Source organism: Calonectris borealis, chromosome 2 (assembly GCF_964195595.1).
Source record: "Calonectris borealis chromosome 2, bCalBor7.hap1.2, whole genome shotgun sequence".
Lineage (NCBI taxonomy): Eukaryota > Metazoa > Chordata > Aves > Procellariiformes > Procellariidae > Calonectris > Calonectris borealis.
Window position 1 is genome coordinate 24,821,654 of NC_134313.1, and position 22,493 is coordinate 24,844,146.

At 38.4% G+C, this 22,493-nt stretch overlaps 1 protein-coding gene and 1 long non-coding RNA gene across 16 annotated transcripts in view; one reads left to right on the forward strand and one right to left on the reverse strand.

Annotated features, from left to right (window-relative positions):
• LOC142078608 (uncharacterized) overlaps positions 1–22,493 on the forward strand; it is a 390,353-nt gene that overhangs the window by 293,824 nt on the left and 74,036 nt on the right. The window lies entirely within an intron of this gene.
• Positions 1–22,493, reverse strand: part of VPS13B (vacuolar protein sorting 13 homolog B) — a 490,063-nt gene that overhangs the window by 42,425 nt on the left and 425,145 nt on the right. For all 15 annotated transcript variants that reach the window (XM_075141361.1, XM_075141359.1, XM_075141350.1 and 12 more), the window contains 4 exons: positions 22,245–22,441; positions 14,994–15,175; positions 12,852–13,201; positions 6,634–6,795 (listed from right to left, as the gene is read on the reverse strand). In XM_075141361.1, coding sequence (XP_074997462.1) covers positions 6,634–6,795; positions 12,852–13,201; positions 14,994–15,175; positions 22,245–22,441 — 891 coding nt within the window. The remainder of the gene's footprint in view (positions 1–6,633; positions 6,796–12,851; positions 13,202–14,993; positions 15,176–22,244; positions 22,442–22,493) is intronic.

Sequence of the window (22,493 nt, forward strand, 5' to 3'; positions counted from 1 at the left end):
GGAGGATTACGTAAAGTACAAAAGGTTGTGCAGAGAATCTGTAACATCCCTAAACAATAAAACAGGAAAAAATCCCAATAATAACTGATATATAAGTCACAGTTTCTAAGTTTGAACCCACAGAGTACTGTATATCATCTTACACTTTATATAACCCAATACCTGAAAGAATGGCAACTTGGAAATAAATAACAATGAATTATGATCCTACTGGAGATGCAACATAAATTAAAATTTGGCTTCAGTCTTTTTTTGTAGGAGTACAAGGAGGAGGTTCTTAAAGCTATTTCCAAATCTACAACTGCCTTTAAAAATTATGTTTATAAAATTCTCACAGAAGTTATGCTTTGCAGGCACACTATTTAAAATAAGAGGAGAAAAACTTTAAATGGGTTCCAGTGAAGGTATTACTAATATAGTAACCACTACTAATATCTATTCAAGAATTTATAAGTGTACGTTCAGAAGAACAGAAAAGCAAATGATATTTTCCCTCAAATTCTATATAAACACCAATAAAGTGGCACATAGCTGTTTCAGGCATATTTACCTACTTTGATAAGAAATAAATCTATTTTGTTTAAAACCAGTATCTTGGCCACATTCTCATTGAAGTCATTGCCCGAATCAACATACGAACTGATTTTTACCCACTACACCTGCTGCCTCAAGTTAAGGACAGTGAAAAGTGAAAATGGGCTGTTGTTATAATCCTGGGAGAAGACTCTGGAGAAAGGTTTGGGAGCTGCTACTTTAAATGCAGACTTCCCCTATGCTACGTTATGTTTTGCATAGAAAGGAAAATAATGAATTTAGATGGATTTAGATGAATTTAGAGGATCCAGGGAACTACAGGCCGGTCAGCCTGACCTCAGTGCCGGGGAAGATTATGGAGCGGTTCATTTTGAGGGCGCTCACAAGCCATGTCCGGGACAACCAGGGGATCAGGCCCAGCCAGCACGGGTTCATGGAAGGCAGGTCCTGCTTGACCAACCTGATCTCCTTCTATGAGCAGGTGACCTGCCTAGTGGGTAAGGGAAAGGCTGTGGATGTGGTCTACCTGGACTTCAGTAAAGCCTTTGACACTGTCTCCCACAGCATTCTCCTAGAGAAGCTGCTGGCTCACGGCCTAGACAGGTGCACTCTTCGCTGGGTAAAAAACTGGCTGGACGGCCGGGCCCAGAGAGTTGTGGTGAACGGAGTTAAATCCAGTTGGCGGCCGGTCACGAGCGGTGTTCCCCAGGGCTCAGTACTGGGGCCGGTCCTGTTCAATATCTTTATCAACGATCTGGATGAGGGGATCGAGTGCTCCCTCAGTAAGTTTGCAGACGACACCAAGTTGGGCGGGAGTGTTGATCTGCTGGAGGGTAGGAAGGCTCTGCAGAGGGACCTGGACAGGACAGATCGATGGGCCGAGGCCAACTGTATGAGGTTCAACAAGGCCAAGTGCCGGGTCCTGCACTTCGGCCACAACAACCCCAGGCAACGCTACAGGCTTGGGGAAGAGTGGCTGGAAAGCTGCCCAGAGGAAAAGGACCTGGGGGTGCTGATTGACAGCTGGCTGAACATGAGCCGGCAGTGTGCCCAGGTGGCCAAGAAGGCCAACAGCATCCTGGCCTGTATCAGAACTAGTGTGGCCAGCAGGAGCAGGGAGGTGATCGTGCCCCTGTACTCGGCACTGGTGAGGCCGCACCTCGAATCCTGTGTTCAGTTTTGGGCCCCTCACTACAAGAAGGACATGGAGGTGCTGGAGCGTGTCCAGAGAAGGGCAATGAAGCTGGTGAAGGGCCTGGAGCACAAGTCTTATGAGGAGCGGCTGAGGGAACTGGGACTGTTTAGCCTGGAGAAGAGGAGGCTGAGGGGAGACCTCATTGCGCTCTACAACTACCTGAAAGGAGGTTGTAGCGAGGTGGGTGTTGGTCTCTTCTGCCAAGTAACCAGCGATAGGACGAGAGGAAATGGCCTCAAGTTGCGCCACGGGAGGTTTAGACTGGACATTAGGAGAAATTTCTTTACTGAAAGAGTGGTCAGGCCTTGGAACAGGCTGCCCAGGGAAGTGGTGGAGTCACCATCCCTGGAAGTATTTAAAAGACGTGTAGATGAGGCGCTTAGGGACATGGTGTAGTGGGCATGGTAGTGGTTGGGTTGACGGTTGGACTCGATGATCTTAGAGGTCTTTTCCAACCTTAATGATTCTATGATTATTCTTTGCTTCTTCAGAGGACTCTGCTGAAGTTTGAGTATAGGAAAAATAACTAGTAATAATAATTAGCATGTTGTAGAAGATTTTTGCTGTTTATTTGCAGGCAAACAATCTCTGCAGAATACATTGAGGGGACTCTCACATGAATAGCTGGCTTTTATGTTTGCTGTGATCCCTAGTGGGACCCTCCGACTGCCTACTGTCTTGCAAGACAGAATTCCTTAACTCTGAGTAAATTGCTAGGAAGATCTGATCTCTTCTAACTTCAGAGTTTCACCCTATGTATCATATGCTCCAGTTCTTCTCCTAAAAAACACAGCTGTCTTGGAGACAAACATGACTTTTGACATAACTGGGGCCCATCCCACAAAGCAACTTGAAGATCAAGATAAGGAGCGCAGACTGGATCCAATAATAACGTAAGAGCCAGTGTTGTCTGTAGAGCACAAGAGTGATGTAGCTTCTCTTCCCTTTTAATGATATCTAACAGACCTCTAACTTTCATTAAAATCCACAAAAGGAACACAGGAGGTCTGGCAACTTTTGCTAGAATTGCTTAAAGCCTCAAATATCATCAGTTTTGGACTTACCCCAACTCTGAAAGGGACTATATAGTTGAGGGTGTCTTATCCCTAACAAAGGTCAAAACCTCATGAAATCTGAGGAAAACATGGGGGATGGAGTGGAGTAGAAGAGCGAGCATTGGACCTCAGACTTATTACTGAAATATTAGCCAAACTAGTGAGACTTGCAGGAATCAGAGTGAAAGTTAAAAAGGAAAGGTTAGGTTCCCTAAAATGTAGAAGATCTGGGCTGGGAAAAAATGAAGGAAGGAAGAAGCTTTAAGTTAAGCCAAACAGTTGGAAGGACATCATCAATAGCTGATAAATCCAAATCCTTGGCGTGCTATAGCTGATTTCGTAATGTGAAAAAGGTGAACAATTTTTAATTATAGCCTATAGTAGCTTTATTAATATTAAAATTAATTGTAAATGTAAATAAAGCATTATATAGCTATCTGCTACTACAAAAATAACTTATTTTAGGTATATATATTTAATTGTGTTAAATAATTCAAATGGGCAATTACTGCATCTCTCACTATGCTTAATTAGCAAAAGAAAAATGGAGAATTTTATTGATGTGAATGTGAAAGAAATACAATCCTTTTAAAACTATTTATTTTCATTTAACTGAACTGCCTTGCCATACTAAAAAAACATTTTGCAGAGGTTAAATAAAGTATTTCATGGCAACCGCTGCTTCTTTGTGCCTGTGTAACAAGAAACATGAGCCAGCCGAAGTTGTGCAAGTTGGTTTTCTTTCCCAGAAAGAGAATGTGGTATCTAAGACCTTGTCCTAACTCATTTTATCCCCAAGAGTAAGTCAAGTAAGTCAAGTATGAACTAATGCCTGGAGGGAAGTCCCTGACTCCAGAAGTATGGATTATTTCACATTTATCTTACAATCTGCTCTCAGAGTTTTAAAATTCACTAACTTGGCAAGTTGGGAATTATCATGAGAAATGAAATAATTTCATAACTATGAAGTCATCTAGCATTCCATGAATATGACACTTGGAGGGTTTGTCCATGCTTGGGCATTATTCTGACCTTTGGATAATAAGCTGTTAGATAGTTTTGCATGGAAACAATTAGAAAAGTCCCATAGCATAATAAGGACAACCTGATGTGTCTTAATTAAGTCGTCGTTTTCATTTCAAGGATTTGTATTAATCACTGAAAAAATTTACATGACAACATTTGTAATAATATTTAAACAAACTTATTTCGTATGATCTAAAATGACAAAGGATTGTGCTGTTTAGACTGTTTAGATGAACTGCCTTTCTGAAGCATGCTAAACTTACAGCGATTTGTATTTAACATTAACCAAATGAACAAGGCTTATAGATGGATGCCAAGATTCTCCGACCTTTGTAAAGAAAATTTGCTTCTATCTCAACAGTGTGTGGAAAGCCTGTGCTTCCGTATGTTTTCAGTGAAATTACCTCAGTGCTATTTTTTAGTCTCTAAATTTCCCAGCAAGAGATGGCTGTTGAAAAACGTTGAAAGAGCAGAAATATTCTTGAAATTATTCCAAAGGCTGGGACAAGGGAGGTATAACCCCCCTGCTAGAAGAGTCTGCTGGCCAGCAATATGGTTGAGTCAGGAGGAGTGAGCCGTTAGCTTCACCATCTCCTGCGACATGGGAATCCAACATGACACTCGTGACTGTTTATCAGCCCAATTCTTCAGTGAATCTGAATCTGATCAGAGCAAAACAGAATGGGGAAACCCTTTGACATCACCAACTTTCAGCTGAAGAATGAGTATCTGAAAATGAATCTGAAGTTCCTACTGTCACCTCACCCACTCCCTCATGTGTGATTCTGCTGGACTTTTCCACCTTTCATCCTGCACTTTTATTTTTCATTTAATAAGAAACTTACATAGCGGCCACAAAAACAGAACGTTTTGCACAGCTCAAGTATGTGACTGAAAGGACAAGCTAAAGATCAATGCTTAAATATTTAAGTTCTCCAGGTGTTGCACGGCTAATGCCATATATTGTGCTGTCTTTAGCAGCTCGGCTGCAACTGACTTTATCAGTAACAAGCTGTAATTTTAACTCTTCTACTTTTCACTTTGCTTGAGATAATCCTAATTTTCAAAAATCTTTCCAGTTTGCACCATTATTGGAAGTACACCATTAGCAGAACTATCTAGAACGATGGTCAAAAAGAGGATTCTCTCAACTGAATAATTTTTTATAAGTAACCAGAAAATGGATAAGAAAAATTGTTAAGAGGAAAGTCTTAGTTCTGGTTTTACTTATAATTGCTTTAAGCATTTCCTTCTTTTCCCACATATTTATGAAAAGATTTAAATGATTTTTTGGGTGGTTGCTACAAAAGCAACTGATAATGGGTTATGAAATATGGGTCACATTTAGGTAGCTTTCTACAAGCCTGGTTGTTCTTTCTCCCTCACACAACCGGAGGGAGTTACGTCAATCGTAACCCAAGTGTGAGTACTGTCACCTGATGAGTGGGGATCCTGTCTCACAATTGCACAGAGCATAGTCGCCCATTTGGGTTGCTTGTCTGTGGGCTGCGGCATCACAGGCGTTTTGCTTGTATGAGAAAACATGTCCTTTTTGAAAACATGACAAGGGACATACAGTACTGCAGTGTCTCTAAGTCTCCAAAGATCCCCCTCTGTGCACTATTACACCAGCGCACACCATTTATAACAACTCCTCTGTCGCTGGGGTGAGACGGTCCTTTATTAGCTTGCCTTCCTCTTAACTTACTCCTTGACTTCAGTGTCAACTGCAGCTGTTTACTCTGGCTGAATTTGCTCTGCACAGATTACCACATTCATGTAAAATTCAGTAGTTTTGCATATCCACCAACTGACTTATGAACAAAAAACATAGTAAATTTGCCATCTCTGCTTCCCAGTGAAACTTGAAACTTGTCAGCAGTGAAAGTGGGCACAGCTCCTGTTTAGAATTACCATCCAAATTTCACCTTCTTTCTCACATGCTAATGCTAGTATTTTCCAGGGCTCTACAGGAATTAGGAACCCCCATCCACTACACTTCCCCTAAGATCTGTAAAAATTTTAGCAACTCTTCAGTGCAGGACTGCTGCTCAGCAAGTCTCTAGTCTCCCACTCAGCAGGGGCTGGGTACATATTAAAAAGAGAGAAGAAATGTCTTTGTTGTCTCATAAACACTGTTTTTAGGTTTAAATTCTTGCCCTATCTTGAATCAAGATGAAAAGTCCATTTTTCACCACCAGTCAAGAAAACCAACAACATGGTTTCATTGAAATATTTCCTGTTGATAATTTTAAAATATTTTATTTCCATTTCAGTGTTTATCCTTAAAAAAAACACCCAAGAAACAGAAACTGCATTATTTAAACTGTATAAGTGGGGTGTTTCTGACAATTTCAAATCTTTTCTACTGCAAGCACATGCTGAGTTGAGAGATTTGTCCAGTTTGACCCTGTTCTGCAAACAATTTCAGTGAACAGATGCTTCTGGTAAAAACAATTCATTAAAAAAATTCCCCAAACCTCTAATGTACATCACAGAAAACAGACACTGATCACTTAGTTATAAAAACCTGGCAAGCGATCTTCTTTTGCTTTTTTTCAGAAGCTTCAGTTTCCACAACCGCTCAGTTTTACAGAAAGCGGTCGTGCACATCCAGTTCTACCCTTGAGTAACTTCTAAACACTTCTGGCTTTCCTCACTCTTTGTTTACCTTTTCGCTCTGATGCAGCCCCAGTGTGTGGCTCCTGAAAGAACCGGAGCATTGGAGATAGTCGAGACCATAGAGAAACCCGAAGAATCAATGCATAGAGCCACCAGCCAGCTCTAGCAATTGCTGCATTCGAAGGCCTGTTTCTGACATACCTGCGGGGACTTGTGAGAGCGCCAGCTGTACTGGTGACTGTGGAGACTAGCCAGCAAAATATTTTCATCAGTATCCACCTGGCCAAACCGCAGTGTCTCTTGTGTGTCATTACAGATCACAAAATGGCTGAAGACCAACTCCTCTGCCTCAGGGCATTGGTTCTGAAAGGAAAGGGATATGAAAGCCAGTAAGCATCAGATTAATTGCAAGACATTTGGCAGCTGTCTGCCCAGTGGCAACTGTTACAACACAGAAATGCTTCAAGGTCTCTTGCCATTAGCTTTAGTCTCATAGTACTCCACACTCTGCAAAAACTAGTGTTTGGGTTGACAAAATATATCCTAAGACTTAACATAGTTTACTTTACATTTCTGTAATGCAAATCTTAAAGATTTAAAACTATAATAAAAACTAGATTTCCTAACTTACGTAAAAGCCTTCAATGAAATTAAATTCAGTTGGAAATGACATGTCACGCAGGGCAGGTGGGGCACTACAGCCTGAGCAGAGAGGCATGAAGAGGTTTCTCCATGCTTGACAACTGATCTCTCAGGCCAACAGGCTGCACTTCCTCTTCCCCAGCTGCTGCTTCTGCATTGAAATGTTGCTGTAGGTCAGTAGCAGAAGACTCTCTCTCCTGATACCACACCACTTAAAAAAAAAAAACTTACAGAAAAAGCAGGAGACATGGGGAGAGTATTTTCACAACTCCATGAGGCTAGTTTGAAAATTCGTCATGCAATTTGACAGTCTAACAGTAAAAATCAAAAACTATCACGGGTTTTAAAAGTATTTTAGATTTTAAAATACTTCTTCTCTTGCCTGCAGCATCCTTCCATCCCTCTCTTTCTGCTTTTCATCTGGCTCCTTGTCACTTTGTTGACACAATGAGACTATATGATAGTCATAAAAATTACCAGAGCTACAGGTCTTCCGCCCCTGAAGGCACGAACTATAATCCCCTATATGGGAGAGGTCAAAGTGTGACTGACAATTTGATTTGGAGATCACCTCTCATATATTTCTGTCCTAGTCACTACTGGGCTGGCACCTTCCACTTACAACTATCTAGCAACCATAACAATTACTCCAAGAAAGCAACATTTGGATAGTCTTCATGCAATTTAATGGGTATAACACAAAGAATTCATCTTCTTGCGCTTTTCGACCCATGTTTCCTAGCACACACTTTTGACAATGCTTTATTTTTGGTTGGTTCCCTTCTCTCCACAACATGGCCCAGCTGCTCTTTTCTCATCCTTTCTTCCCATGACATCTTCTCTAACTTATGGGACCTCCATGGTGTTTGAGACCTGATTCTGTTTCCCCTCCTTGCTCTCTCAGTGGACCTTTTAAACAGACATAATGAAGCTAGCACCTCCTCTGTCTATGATCACATGGGTCTCTAGTTCTTTGATAACAATGTGCCTGGAAGCCTGCAGAAATTCAGAGATCAAACAAGAGAGAGAGAAAAATATTTCCTCATAGATCCCTACGGATCCTTAGTTATCCATGAAAAACAATTTGGTACATTGCTTGTAGCACATTGCTGGGTGATACACGTGGAACAGATTTTCTGAAAAGTGAAGTGTGCAAGGTATGTCCAATTTAGCATCCTTGACTGCATGTTCACTACAGTTATTAACTTCAGAAGAACCTAAGGTGCAGGTGGCAATTCCTTTTGTGACTGAATGTCAGAATGATTGGCTGGGAGTGTTTGTGCAAAAAATTATGCACCCTAGGAGTGTTTAAGCATGACACTATTTAGATTAAAGTTTCTCCCCAAATCTCATGAATTCTTCTGCATAAATTCAGGTACCTTCTGTGAAACAAGAGTCAGGCGAGCATAACCAAAATCTCACTTTTTCAAAGCAGTAAAACTCATTACAGAGCAATATGTCTGTATCGCATTCAGTAGCAGATCTGGGTATGCTAAAGGCTGACATTTACAGTGCCACTTCAGAGTGCAGAGTTTATTTTGGCATTTTCTAGTGGTGGATCTATGACTTTTTACTGTCAAGCTGCCATACCCACATACCCATAAGTCTACCACAAATATATATATTTTCCTGTTACAGCTTTGCAAAATGTTCTTTTTAAACGGGAGGATTTACTATCCACAGAGCTCAGCATGCTGTTGTAGTCAAACCTAGATATAACCCCAGTGGAATTTAAGAAAATTTTTTTTACTCTGATAAATTTTCTTGCTGATCATGCACAGACTGGAAGAACAACACCAGAAGATGATGAACTTCCTTCTTTTTACCTGACTAACTAACTTAGTTTCAAATAAGTTAACTCAAAGTGTAGGTTCTTGCATTTTCCAGAGGGAAAAGAGAATCTAGCAAGTTTTTGGCATGCATGGAACTCTAAAATTGTACTGAGGGAATGTTATTCCATCAGGGATTATTAATAGACTTGCACACATTTTGGTGCTGATGAATGACTGCCATTAATCATTAGTCTTAAATGCTAATTTACTACTAGAACCCACTGCTTTTAACAGCAACGCTTCTCAAAGTTAAGAAGAGAGGTATTTTAAGCTCAATTTTATAACATTTCCAAAGTTTTAACCAAGGAAACACCAAGATTTGCATAATAAGGTGTTACTCCATACTGCCGGGCTTAAGAGAGAGCTACTGATGCCTCAAGACTTGATAATAACAGCTGACTAAAGGATCACCAAGGAAGGGGATGCTTTGGGGATGCTTTAGCTCAGTATGGCAACTACGCACTGTACAGGCAGGGTTCTAGGCAACTCTTATTCTTGCGGTAAATGCAGGAGATTTTTCCCAGATAGAGTACCACCCATGCTTCTCGGTCCCTGGCGAGCTGTAGCAGCTCCCTGCACCCATCACAGGGAACTGGATCCCAAATTTGCTGCTGAAGTCTGACAGCAGAAGCTTCTAGGGTAAGCAGAAAGGGACCAAAAAAAAAAAATCAGCAAAAGGATGGAGTGAGGAAATCTTGATTGATAGAAGAGAGTGTAGAGAAACCAGACATAATAAAAACAAATAGAACTGGGCCATTTGTGTGGCAATGATACTGAAGGGCTGAATGATGACTCCAGGAGCTGAAAACACCTAAGTGTGGATTAGGAAAAAAATTACCTCTCTGAATTAAAACAGCAAATCAAAAGAATCAGCAAAAGATCAACAGCCTGAATCAGATACAGATTAGGGTCAGTTCCTGGGGGACAATTTCCTGCCCCTCTTTAGATCATTTTTCAGCTGTTCTTTTCTCTCAGAGAGGCCTGGAAAGTGTCTCTCCTTTATTGGGCTTTCAAATATTTTGTGAACTCTATTCAGAGAGGGGAAAAACACCCCACATAATACTAGTCACCAGGCCTTCCCTGTCTCAGACTTTCTGCTCACGTCACAGCTCACAGATATTTCAAAGCATTTCTGGATCTGGAAAAAAAACCCATAAAAGCCTAAGCCTCTTTATATGAACAAAGTTATTTTCTGTGTGCTTCACAAGCTACCGAAGACCTGAGCAAGCCTTCTCTCTCTCTCTCACACACACACACGCACACTCCCTCTCTCTCTCTCTAGTACCTAGTAATGTTTTTTGGACAGAAAGTCTTCAGCAATTTCTTATGTCCCTCAAAGTTTCTCTAAGAGAAAAGAACATTTTCCTTCTGATTGTTTAAACTTCATTCTTATGGCACTATCCTGACATTATCAGCTAGAAACTTAAATTTAAGCTACATGCAAGTTTTCTGTACCATTTTCCTTTGTTCTTTGTGCTTATGGTAGAAAGATGGGGAAACAACTGTGATCACAGATGCCATTCTGACTGATCCCAGCTCATTAAGAAAACTTATGCAACTGGCAACAGAAAGGTTAAGCACCATGCGGACCTCAAGGAAAAGAAGTTCTAATGGTTTAAAACAGGTTTTAAACAGGAGCTTTTATAACTTCTGAGGGGTTTAGGAAAATATTTGCAGTGCGAGACCACAAAGGAATAGTTTTTTTCCCAGGAATACTCACTTAGTACCATACCTGGGGAGCTGTTTTCTCAGCTGACTCTGTGTCTGTAGATATCACAAAGCACTAACGCTATAAAACAGTTTGTGTAGGCTTAAATGCCCAAATAAAGGGGAAAAAACCACCCCCCCATGTATGTTCACAGGAGACACGCATTTTCTATCTCACTTGATACTCTGTATGTTATTATTAAATAATAAAACTAAATTAATAACAATCTTGAAGTTCCCTGTCTAGTTATTTGATGATTAAAACCATTACTTTAGCTTTGCATTTAGATGGGCATTAGCCTGTTACTGCTTGTATTTAAACAGGGATTTCAGATTAGACAGTGAAATATGTCAAAAGGGGAAACTGTTTTTAAAAAGTGCTAATCCTCTCAGATTTTCAGCATGTGACTTAGAAGTATAAAGCAAGTTGTATGCCTGGTGTTTTTTAGGCTTAATCTACTTTCAAAATGTTCATCGTTACTTAAACAAAAAAAAAATCAGTCCATATCTAGGAAACAAAGACACTGACAGAGGCTTCTGTTAATCCTGAACCCTTGACCTAAAAGTGCAGGGCCAAATTGTTTCATGCTTCGTCTGTCTGTCCACTGACTACAACATCACTTGTTTCAGATATTAATCCAGTAAAAAATATGTGGAGAATTCAAATAACCTTTCCTGCTTATTAAATTCATCCTTCTAGTTGGCAGCATTTATATTGTATTTTGTGTGAACAGCAAACATCAAACAATGCTTATCACTGGGAAATTCATTCCCTCCCCGTGCAGTGCGTGCCACCCCCCAATCTGGAGGTAAAGCCACATACAAACATCTTGGTAACAATTAATTTAATAAGCCATTTTGAACCCACTTGTGTGTTAACTGTTCCCTAATTTCAAAGCGATGCAAGTTTTTAATCTCGAATACTCAGGGCTAGATACCCACCACATCAGAACATGGTGGCAAGTACCCTTGACATGAGAGGAAACGAGAAAATTACAGCAACAATTACAGAAGTATATCCTCCTGTGGCTCATGTTAACATTGCCAAATCCATGTATAAATCAGTACCAACTATTCATAGAATGTACCTGTCAGCAATATACTATGCGACATATGGCTCTACTTAATCAAATATACAATTCCATTTTTTCAACTCAGAATATTCCTTCAAGGCACAGAGAAGTCAGTCAGTCATTCATACTGTGATGTGGTTTAAAACATTTAAATATTTATGCACCATATTTTATTTATGTGTATAGCTATGTCTGAGAGATCTTTTTTTTTTCCATCCTAAGAGGAAACTGACCTTTCTGAAGGCCATCTTGCAGTAGTTGCCACACATGTCTTAGATGAGGGACTAGTACCAAGTCAGAAATATTTTGGGTTTAAACAGCCTACCAAGAACTCTCTTATACTTTCTATGTTTGTTTTTTATTAAAAGCATTGTTCAAAATATGACAAAAAACAGAAATTGGAGCTACAAAGATTTTTGTTCACATTGATATTTGAGCCAGCTGTAAAGATTTAAATCACACTAGATCTTGTTTTATGAATGTCCTTTTGCAACAAGAAAACCATGGAATGCCCTTAAAAAAGAATTTTTTGATATAAAACAGATGTTTTATCCTTTTTTGGGGGCTTTGTTATTGTAGTGCCATGATAGGTAATTAATTCCCAGGCTCCACATAGGTCTTCAGGCAGATGAAGAGAATGATTTGATTTCAAGGCTATAGTGGAGTAAGGGAATTACAGCCCTTTGAGGGGTCATTGCAGAAGCAAGGTTCCTTACGCTGGGTCTGGCTTCAGCCGTTAATGCTGCTTGCACAGAATGTAATGTGAAACTAGTGTTGAACTTCAATAAGGATAGAAGTAGTAGCTGGAAACAATATGCTCTACCGCTCAGACTGAGCTGTGCTTACGTATCATGCATCACTCTCCTTTTCATTAATTAATGGAATATTATGCATTTCAAGACCAAGATTCTGATTATTCTGATATAAATCCATGTAGTTTCACCGAAACTCAAGCAGTTCTGGCTACATTTACCTTTACACACAGCATTCATTGTCTCCTATTTTCATTGCTATCACGGAATTAATGTTTATTAGCAAACAACACTTTTAGTGTAAATTAAAGCTTTTACATCTTGTAATATTTTTAATGAATGCAGTTGGTATTCTAATTTGCTATTAAATTAATCACAATAGCTCATTTTTTCTCACTATTGTATTTACATACCTGCTGCCAAGCTTGAATTGCTGTATTTAGAGAATGAAGTGCATATTGGCCAAAGCTGATGAAAATGGGGTCCACCATTATTGTGCAGTCCAATAGTTTTCCTACTGTACTGCTGGAAATAGCAAACTGCCCCCAGATTTTGAAAGGTTTCACAACACTCTGCATAGTCACATTTCGGCACTCCAAAAGTTTACAGTTGGCTTGTGTTGAAAACTGGATCTCCTGGAACATCGACTCATCTCTCCACTGACGAAGATATACATGAGGCTCATCAAGGGAAATTATCATGTATTCTAGTTCAGATGGCATGTTCTTATCAGATAAAAACGGCTGAAGAAACTTTGGTGGTGCTGAAAAGAACAAACAAGAGTAGAACATCACCATTGCCACATTCTGTGTGTTTTTGTAAATTGTGTTTTAACTGCTTGTACATATGATGAAAACACGTAAAATTCATGAAAGAGTCGACATTTCTGAAATCTGAAATTAATCCTGTTCACACTGTTTATTAGATGTAAAATAGAACTGTAATTAATAGCAGCTGCAAACAAAAAGTATCTGCAAAGCAAAGTCTTTTCATGGTAAATAGACCAGCCAGCCAAACTGCTTTATCTACACTATGCACAACACTTCAGATTGCCACTTATTTGGAGCAGAGACCATATTTCTGTGAGAATTTTTGCTATAGTAGATGTATATGATATTCCACACACAGCACATGACGAAGACAATAAAAATTAGCAATATAATATTTGCTGACATGTGACTGTGCAGGCTAACAGGCTCCACAATGAAAATTGTCTTTGCTGCAATTACAGAGAGTTCAAGACCACAAACCCACTGAGATGCGACATATTACCCCATAATACTAGAAATTAAACAAAACAGTATCCCGAGACTAAAGCATGAGAAATATATCATAAAAAAGTTTTTATCGCCTTCACTTAAGTCTCAGTCCTGCAAAGTGCTGAGCACTGTGACAGCAGACACTGCAAGGCACGTACACCACTTGTGTAACATTAAGCATGCGAGTATTTCCATTGATGTTATTATTTATGTTGCTGGAACTACTCACATGCTTAAAATTAGCATATGCTCAAGTGCTCTACAGATTTGGAACCAAAACACTCATCACTTTCCAGGATCAAGCCCTATTATTCTACAAAAGCATAATGGATACAATAAGTTTTGTGCTCCCTTTGAGTATAATAAGCACAATGGAGCCCCAAAACTTAAGGCCTTTAGGTGCTATAACAAGAACAACAGCAGCATCAGCATAAACTCAGTTGCTGTTGAAAAATGAAACAGCTGCGTTTGATTTTAATCTGATTTTTGCTTTTTCCAGTACGCGTAATTTTAAAGATCGAGCATCTGGAATTGGAGTGTAATAGTGAGGAAGATTATGTACTGATAGAGGTAGCCGATAGACAAGAAATTATTTGCTAGATATTGAGTGTCAGTCTTGGTATGATTTGATAATGAATATATTATAATACTTGTAGAAGCACAAAAACTACTTAGAAAGAAAGCTGGCCCTGTCAAAATTATCTAAGATATTTGCTCATCTTCCATGGAAAGCATTCCTGACATTTGAAAATCAGACAATAATCTAAAGATCTCTTGGAATGTATTTGCCATTAATGCAATGACAGAGAGCACTGAGCAAAACCAGATGTAGCTCCAGAAGTGATCATAATTGAAATAACAGTTAAATCTGCAGTTCCCAGAGCTCTTCCAAGGAACTCTTACTAAGGGGGTTGCAAAATCTTCAGATATTTTAATAGCACTGTTAATATGCTGGAAAATTTAAAAGATCAAATTCATTCACTAAGATGGCTCAAAACTGAAGTGGCACCTGCTGTCACTAATCAGACTACGAAAACCGGACGCCTTCTACAGTTACCCGTTCCGGAGGGAGGAAGGGCGCTGATCAGCCAGCCCCACTCCTACTGTATGTACTTTCTCAATGCACAGAAGTCACCAGTTTTACCCTGAAGTCTGTACCACCAGTGGCTGTTGGTGATAATTTATTTCAAGAACGCCTGTTTGAATGAGGAAATGGGGACTACAGACAGCAAAACAGCGATTAAGCAGCATGTATGAACTATATGCTTTTGTTATTCTACATAAAGGAGTACATACCTGTGCCTAGTTGATCAAGATGATGGCAGAGGTGGACTTCCAAATAAGTAAATTGGATCAACACACTTAGTGATGGCACAAACCAAGGAGTAAAACAGGAGTCAACCCTGGTACAGGCTGCTAATGCCGTGGGGGTTACAAGCTGATCGCACGCACTTTGTGAGCCAGATTCACTTTCTGAGCTGTGGAAGGTAGATAACAAAGTGGTAGTTCAGCATTTCCAGGATTTTATCACTTTACAGTAAGACTTGACCATGTGCCATGTTGGTTTTCTGACACAGCCGATGTCATCGTTTTCTTTTAACTTCTAATGTTAGCGTATGTACTTTTTCCCAAGCAGAACACAGCAGATAAGATTGCAATCCAACAATGCTTTTATCACACTGCACTTTCAACTTACAAACTGAAACACTTGAACCACAGAAGCGAAGCATATTTACAGAAAATAGAAACAAAATATACCAGGTATCTTTAATTGTTGAAATAGCTGAACAGAGTACATTACCATTATTAAAGCTATGACAATGAGCTGAAAGTTAATCTGGTCAAGAGAATGATTTTTTTAAGGAAACCTACTCACAAACATCAAACTACTTCTACGCATAAACCCTGTCCCTGTAAGCTTTCTTTCCTTTGCCCTTCTCATTCTACAATCATCATTTAAAAAGAATCTCGGAGTGTTATAAGCTCAGCCTGGAGTCTTTTACTAGCACCTATTACAACATATTAACTATACATTTAAAATGCCACCCCACTGATTTTTTTTCCTAGCCGTGCTCCTGACGCCATGAATTTCCAAGCATTATCTTTCAGTCTCTTGAGAGAAACTAACACTACATCACAATCCTATAGGTTGCTAAGACACCACTGAACTACAAATAAACTTTCTAATTTAAGCCAAATCTATCCATAATGTTCCTTATTCTCACTCCCTTTGCAGATTGGCACTAAAGAGTTTTAGTTTAAAAGCATAGACTTGAGTCAAGAAAACTAAGTCCACATCCTCAGCCCAGTACTGCTTTTATTTTTAAAATAAAATTTAACAAAGGATTAACTAAGGTCAACTTACTATTTTTGTCAGAAAGTAATTAGCTTTTATAAAGCACCGTGAATAGATTTCCACTGACATTTTAAAGATATTTTAAATTCAAACACAAGTTTAAATTTGAACATTGGCTTTCAAAGCCAATGTCTTACGCTTTTAGGACCAAATTTTCCATTGCAATTGTCTGTAACCTCTATCATCACACATGATGATATTCATATTCATTTCACCAAATATGAAGATGACCCATAGGATCGCTCTGTTCTGCAAAGTCAATTAGGCCAGCTATTATACAGATGTAGCATGTCCCTTTGATTAAATGCCAAATGCAGATAAAGCACTGAACATTGCCTATTAAGTATATCTGCAGTGTTACTGCAAAATTATGCACAAATATAGTAAATATATATGCAAATGCATAAAATTCCATGGACAGGTAAATTTATCAGTATTATTTTGTGTTACAGTAACTAGCTAGTATGGTATTTATTCATGGACCTTAAATCCAACCTTAGATTTGTGGACATAAATCAAAAGACTTGTGTAGCAGTAAAACCCAACTAAAATTAGCTAATTATCAAAGAATCAAGACAGGATATCAAGAATGGGTTAGGTTGGTGAAGGATGAGAGATAGATCCCTTAATCAGATTTTTAGCTGCTTTCCTGTGCTGCTTTACCTCTTCAATTGCCTGTTTACATTTCAAAAATGGTGTTGTAGGTCTTCTGAGAACTGGCCTCTTTGGAAATAAAATTATTCTTTGTGTTCACATGATAAAACATCTATGGGAGTGGACTAGAGTCAGAGAAATGGGATGCTTTTCTTTGCTCTGCTATGGATATTCCTTAGATTGTTGAAATAAAGCATGGAAGCAAATCCAAAAGCCACCAAAATTCATATGCTCATTTAGACCATTAAATAATTTTGAATCTGTGAAACTGGTTATAAACTGGTAAACTTTCAGAATAACTGTCAACATTTTAAGAATTTTTGCTCATTGCATTTTGATTAGAAACAGAAGTTGAGGGACATAAAGAATGAAAATAGAAAAAGGGTAGAGGAGTGCAAACAAATGTTAACCACTAAATGTTAACTTTAAAAAAAAATAATTACACTTTGATATTCTGAATTAAGACTTAATTTGCACAAACAGCTATAACACTAATTGCAGTAAAAAGGAAGGACATTTATTTCTGAAAGTTGAGCTTTATTCTGAAATTATAAATTTCTTTCCCTCGGAAACCTATTCCCTGAGTCACCTATCAGTGATTCAGCATTTTTATTTCCTTGGATATGTTTTTTTGGAGATGGATATTTTCATAAAATAAAAAAAACCCAAAACCCTCCAAACTCTTATTTAGTCAGATTTTATATACCTGCTTTTTATTTATCAAGCATTTTAGTGTGATGGGACCTTTGTCATTTCTCATTCTAATGACAAGGATTACATGGCAACATGACCATGCTCGATGCAGGAAGAAACGTGGCAGGAGCTTCACACCAGGGAAATAATTTAAAGTATTTAGCCCTACTTTGCTCTGATTTTTCTGCCTCACAAGCAGCAGACCAAGCAGAGGTAATATTCTGGAACTCAAAATGTTGGTAACAAAATGATCCCAAATGGCTTTTTGTTTCCTCATGGAGAGTCACCTGAGAAACCAAAAAGGCCCACCACTGAAACGATTCCCTAACAAACTTCAGAGTGCAACCACATGCTTAAAAAACTAACCAGAGAGAAACGGCCAGTGAGGTGGGACAGTGTTGCTCCCTGGGACAGAACTGGCCTTGCATCCTCTCCTGTGGTAAGGAGGGACAAGCGCTGGCAGTGGAGGACTGCGAGGAGCAGGACAATGTGGGCTAACCCTCATTTTAGAAGGGAAAGTCACTCTACAGAGAGAAGATCACCTTCTAGAAATCATCTGAAAAGAAATGCAATGAGGATTCTTTCAACACTGTTTTCCTGTCTGACCAGACTTTGTTCAAGTGTTATTGTTTTACCTGTGAAGGGGTCCATTTGATTTTTACTCAGCCAGAAACCATACCCAGAACTCTAGCCCCCATGTTGTTATGAAAATAAAAATACAGTAACAGTATAAACTAGTTACAGTACAAAATATTCTAAGAGCAGCATCCAAATTACTATATATTGCCTTAAAAAAGAACTGTAATAATGGATCATAATATCGAGTGAACAGTTTTTAAAGGGGGACTGTAGTCCTTACAATCACTACCATGACCCTCCAATTTTAAATTAAATCCCATTTACATTTTTTGCCTAGGTAGACTTCTGTCAGACCTTTAGCACTGCCACTTTCTCCTTTCACCTCGCATAGAGCACAGAAATCAATGACACAGTCCTTCATCACATGCTGTGCACAAACAGAAAATAAAGCAGTGTTAGCTGAAAACCCAGGAAGCTTTCTATTAAGTCCTGGTGAACAATAGTAGGAGCATTAATATCATAGAGGTAGATTTGATTGTGAAATCAAAATTTGTGCATCAAATGAATACAATATAAAAAAATCCCACATTCTCTTGGCTGCTTTGGAGCTACAAAATGCAGTGTGGACTGTCCACAACTTTTCAGCTGGGGAGAAAAGGAATAACTTTTCTACTTTTTCTACTGCTTTGTGTTTGGCACAACATGCTGAGTGGTGGGTGTAGCAAAACCAGGGGAAATTCTAAATAAAACTGACCTGACTTTAATACCAGAAATTTCTTTTTTTTTTTTTTTGTTTAATCCTGTGAAATATCAGAATTGTTAAAATGGAAAATACTTATATTTGAAGTCATTATATATTATAAAGTATGATAGTTTCACATCATGCAAAGCAGTTCAAGTTAAATATATGGCAACGGGGAACAAAGACTTAACAGTGACCTGCATTATTCTTGTTATTTTAAGAGTGGAATATTTAAACCAAAACTGCCATTTGTGATGAAACCGCAACATGGGAAAATATCCACTGGGAAGAAGAAAGAGACCACTTAACTCATTTAATTTATGACTCAGATGCTGGTCTGAACCCAAATTGTTAGAGGTCAAAATCCAGTACATCATCTACTTTGAATAAAAGCTAAAACAATTAGCAAGAAACAAGATCATGATTCCTCACTTCATTTTTTAAAAAGTAGCAATTTAAGGCTTATTTAAATGTTTTTGTATTTGTTTCATGGTTTGTATCTGAAGGTATTTTCAATTACTATTTCACATTAGCATGTCAGTAATTATAAAAATACTGTTTAAATTACACAGGAGATGCACAAAAATAAAAAACATCTTGTAACGTAACCCCTTTAAATAGAGAATGATAAACCCCTCTGAACCAAACCAGGGAGGGGCTTTAATGTCTCACCACCCAAACAGAGCTTTAATTAAAAGTAATTTTGATTATAATTTGCTGGTCCTGCAACATGAAAATGCAACCTATAAAAATAATTTATTCTGTGATAATTTCCTTTTTAATCCCCTATTTTAAGGTCTTCCATAAGCAGTCATTTATGCCATATATGATTCTTTCCATAGACACTATACCAAATCCCCAAGGGGATGCTAAATTATTTCACTTAGGACTTCAGATTTGTTCATTCATTGACTAAACATTCATAAATGTTTATTCAAAACCTTATTCATTCATTGAATAATGAATCGTCTACAAAATTCTTAAAAATAAACAACATCCACATATATACTATGTCCTTAACCAGATAGGTCCTTGATTTTTATACTTCTAATTACTTCCTGATCAATCTCAGAAAGAGCTTGCATACCACAGGATTTGGATCATGACATCTTTGCATATTCCCATATTCATTATTGGTTAATATACTTTAGCCTGCCAGCTACTGCTCAACATATCAGCTGGATCGAAATCTTCTCACAAACGTTGATGTTTTCCTGTCACATGAGCCACATAAGTTTTATACTTCATAACTGATGTTTGGAATCAGTAATAAAGTACTTAAAACACAAGGGATCAGCTCTCTGGTATTAATAATTAGCATATCATAGAGGTTACCACAAAAAAAAAAAAAACCCACAACCCTGCAGAATTTGAAGGAAAAAATACTATCATTGAGCAGCAGCTGCATGCATATGGTCTGACACAAAATATAAGATAAAACTAAGAAAATAAACTTCAACAAGACTAAGCATTTTTATACTTTACAATTAATAGTGAATTAAATTTGCTAATCAATCACACAGCATGTTTTAATGTCAAAACATCATGAGTCTCCAGCAAAACCGAGATTCAACTTTTATACAGTCTTCACTTCTTGCTCTCATTCGCACGTACCTTCAGCCTCGAAGTTCCCTAGTCTAACACTCGGCACTGGTTTTAAGCACAGCTCCTTGTGGCTCTTCTCACAAGTCTAAGGTCTCATGTTAAACACTTGCTTTAGGAACAAGCCTAACATTGACATTTACCATGACATGGGGCAGTCTCTCTCTCAAAACCAAAAACGTTTGGGATTTTTTGGTCAAGTATAATCCAGAATACATTTTAGAGTGCTTGGTCACAAGAAAATACCCATACTGGTAGCAATATGTTTGTTTGATGAAGATAGAGCCACAGTTTCAGCAAAGTTACTCCCAACATGGACTTCCTATGCTACTAGAGGTCTAGAAAGGTTGGCCTTCTCTGCAGGTCCACAGTATCTGTCACCATCTCCTAAACAAGGCTTCCCTTCAACAGAACGTCTTCCTTTAGGGCTATGGATATTTCTACCCCTTTATAACTTGACACACTGATACCACTGAGGATTGTCACTACTGTGGAGCAGGCCTGCAGCCTCCCAGATGAAAACATGAATTTAGACCACCTAGGCAGGTGAATTCATATTGTGCTGTAAAATGTTTCTGATGTTAATCACAGTCCAAATTGGTTTTATTTTTTTTTTTACTTATTTGTATTTAATTTTAACCCTAGCCTCTTTCTGAACGATTACAACTCATTAGCTTATCAGAGCTCCTTGAATGAAACATTGTATATAGTGATGAACCCTATTTGAGCAGAAAACAATAAACGTGATTACAGTGCCAAATGCCTTGATGAAAAAAATCTACTAAATTTCACTACTTCATTTTCAGTTCCCACCGAGTTCACATTTCTGTGGTGTTAAGCTGACCAGGAAGGCAATTTTGCCAAGGTCCCACATTCAGAGGAATTAACCTTGTCTAAAACACTTAACTTCTCGATGATGAAAATGCATTCTTTCACAATTAACATCAAGAAATCATTTCCAACCTGATACTATTAATGAAAACCAGATGTTTAATTTTCTTCATTGATTTTGTTAGCCATGTTCGTATTTCCTGATTTCTCTGAATTCTGTAGCTTCACATAACATATATGTGAATGCTATGCACTCATTCAAGCATGTGTTCATACACAGGCAGCTACAATCAGCAAATACCAATGATCCAACAGGGTCATTCTAATACCAATGATCTAACAGGGTCCACTCTAACTATAAAATGTTAAGAAGGTCTTTGAAAGCAATTCCACTGCTGTTTGTGGAGAGAACTTGTACTCATTTCTTCTTACTCTACATATTAACCAGAACCGAATAAATGCAAGTAGAGTGAATAACTGTCATTGTACATTGTCTCCAGCTGTAAACATAATGGAAAATGGATCCCCAGTGTTTGAAAACACTGATTAAATTTTTTTACCGTTAGCATAGTAAGCAAGCTGTGTGAATAACAATGTAATGCTCTTGAAGTACTAATTTTTGTTTAATATATTTAAAATAGACACTTGGCTTACTTTAGTCATTGACTTGCACTGAGGACAGAATAAAGGTGATGTATGGAGGGGTTGCATGGAAGAAGAATGTTTACTACTACGTTATACAATGGATTGTGCCTCAGCCTTCTTTTGTTAATTAGCTAATTTTACTGCCATGTGCAGCTAGGAGGTTTCAGGATATGGCCTGTTTGTCTTCACTTTTCAGTAATCCTTGTGTTCAGAAAATTGATGAATATGATGCTGCCAGGCTGCCTATAAATCTAAAAGAGAGCTCTTTTGTGCACGCTCCATGCCCTTGCGTGAAGGTGAACTACAGTCTCATTTAAGAAGCTCATTTAAGACCAGCTACTCTTACCGCATATGAAAACAGTATCTTATTTCCTAAGTCTCTTGAAAAAGATCTCTCAGGAGTGTAGCATTAGATTTCTGTTTTTCCCTCCTCCTTTAAAATTACCTTTGGTCATCAGCCACATTCTGACTGCTGTTCAGGACAATCCTCCAAAGATCGGAGGCTATGAGCTCTTTCTGATCATTCACAAGGTTGATACTGGGCAGCTGTAGTTCACAGACTTTGCTTTCTGATAGACTGAATTCCCGGAATGCAACAAATGATTTCTGAAGCTCATCCCAGTACTCCAAGCTGCAAGGAATCTGTGATAAAAGGGAGAAGGCATAATTATTTTATGCTTGATTCCAAATATAA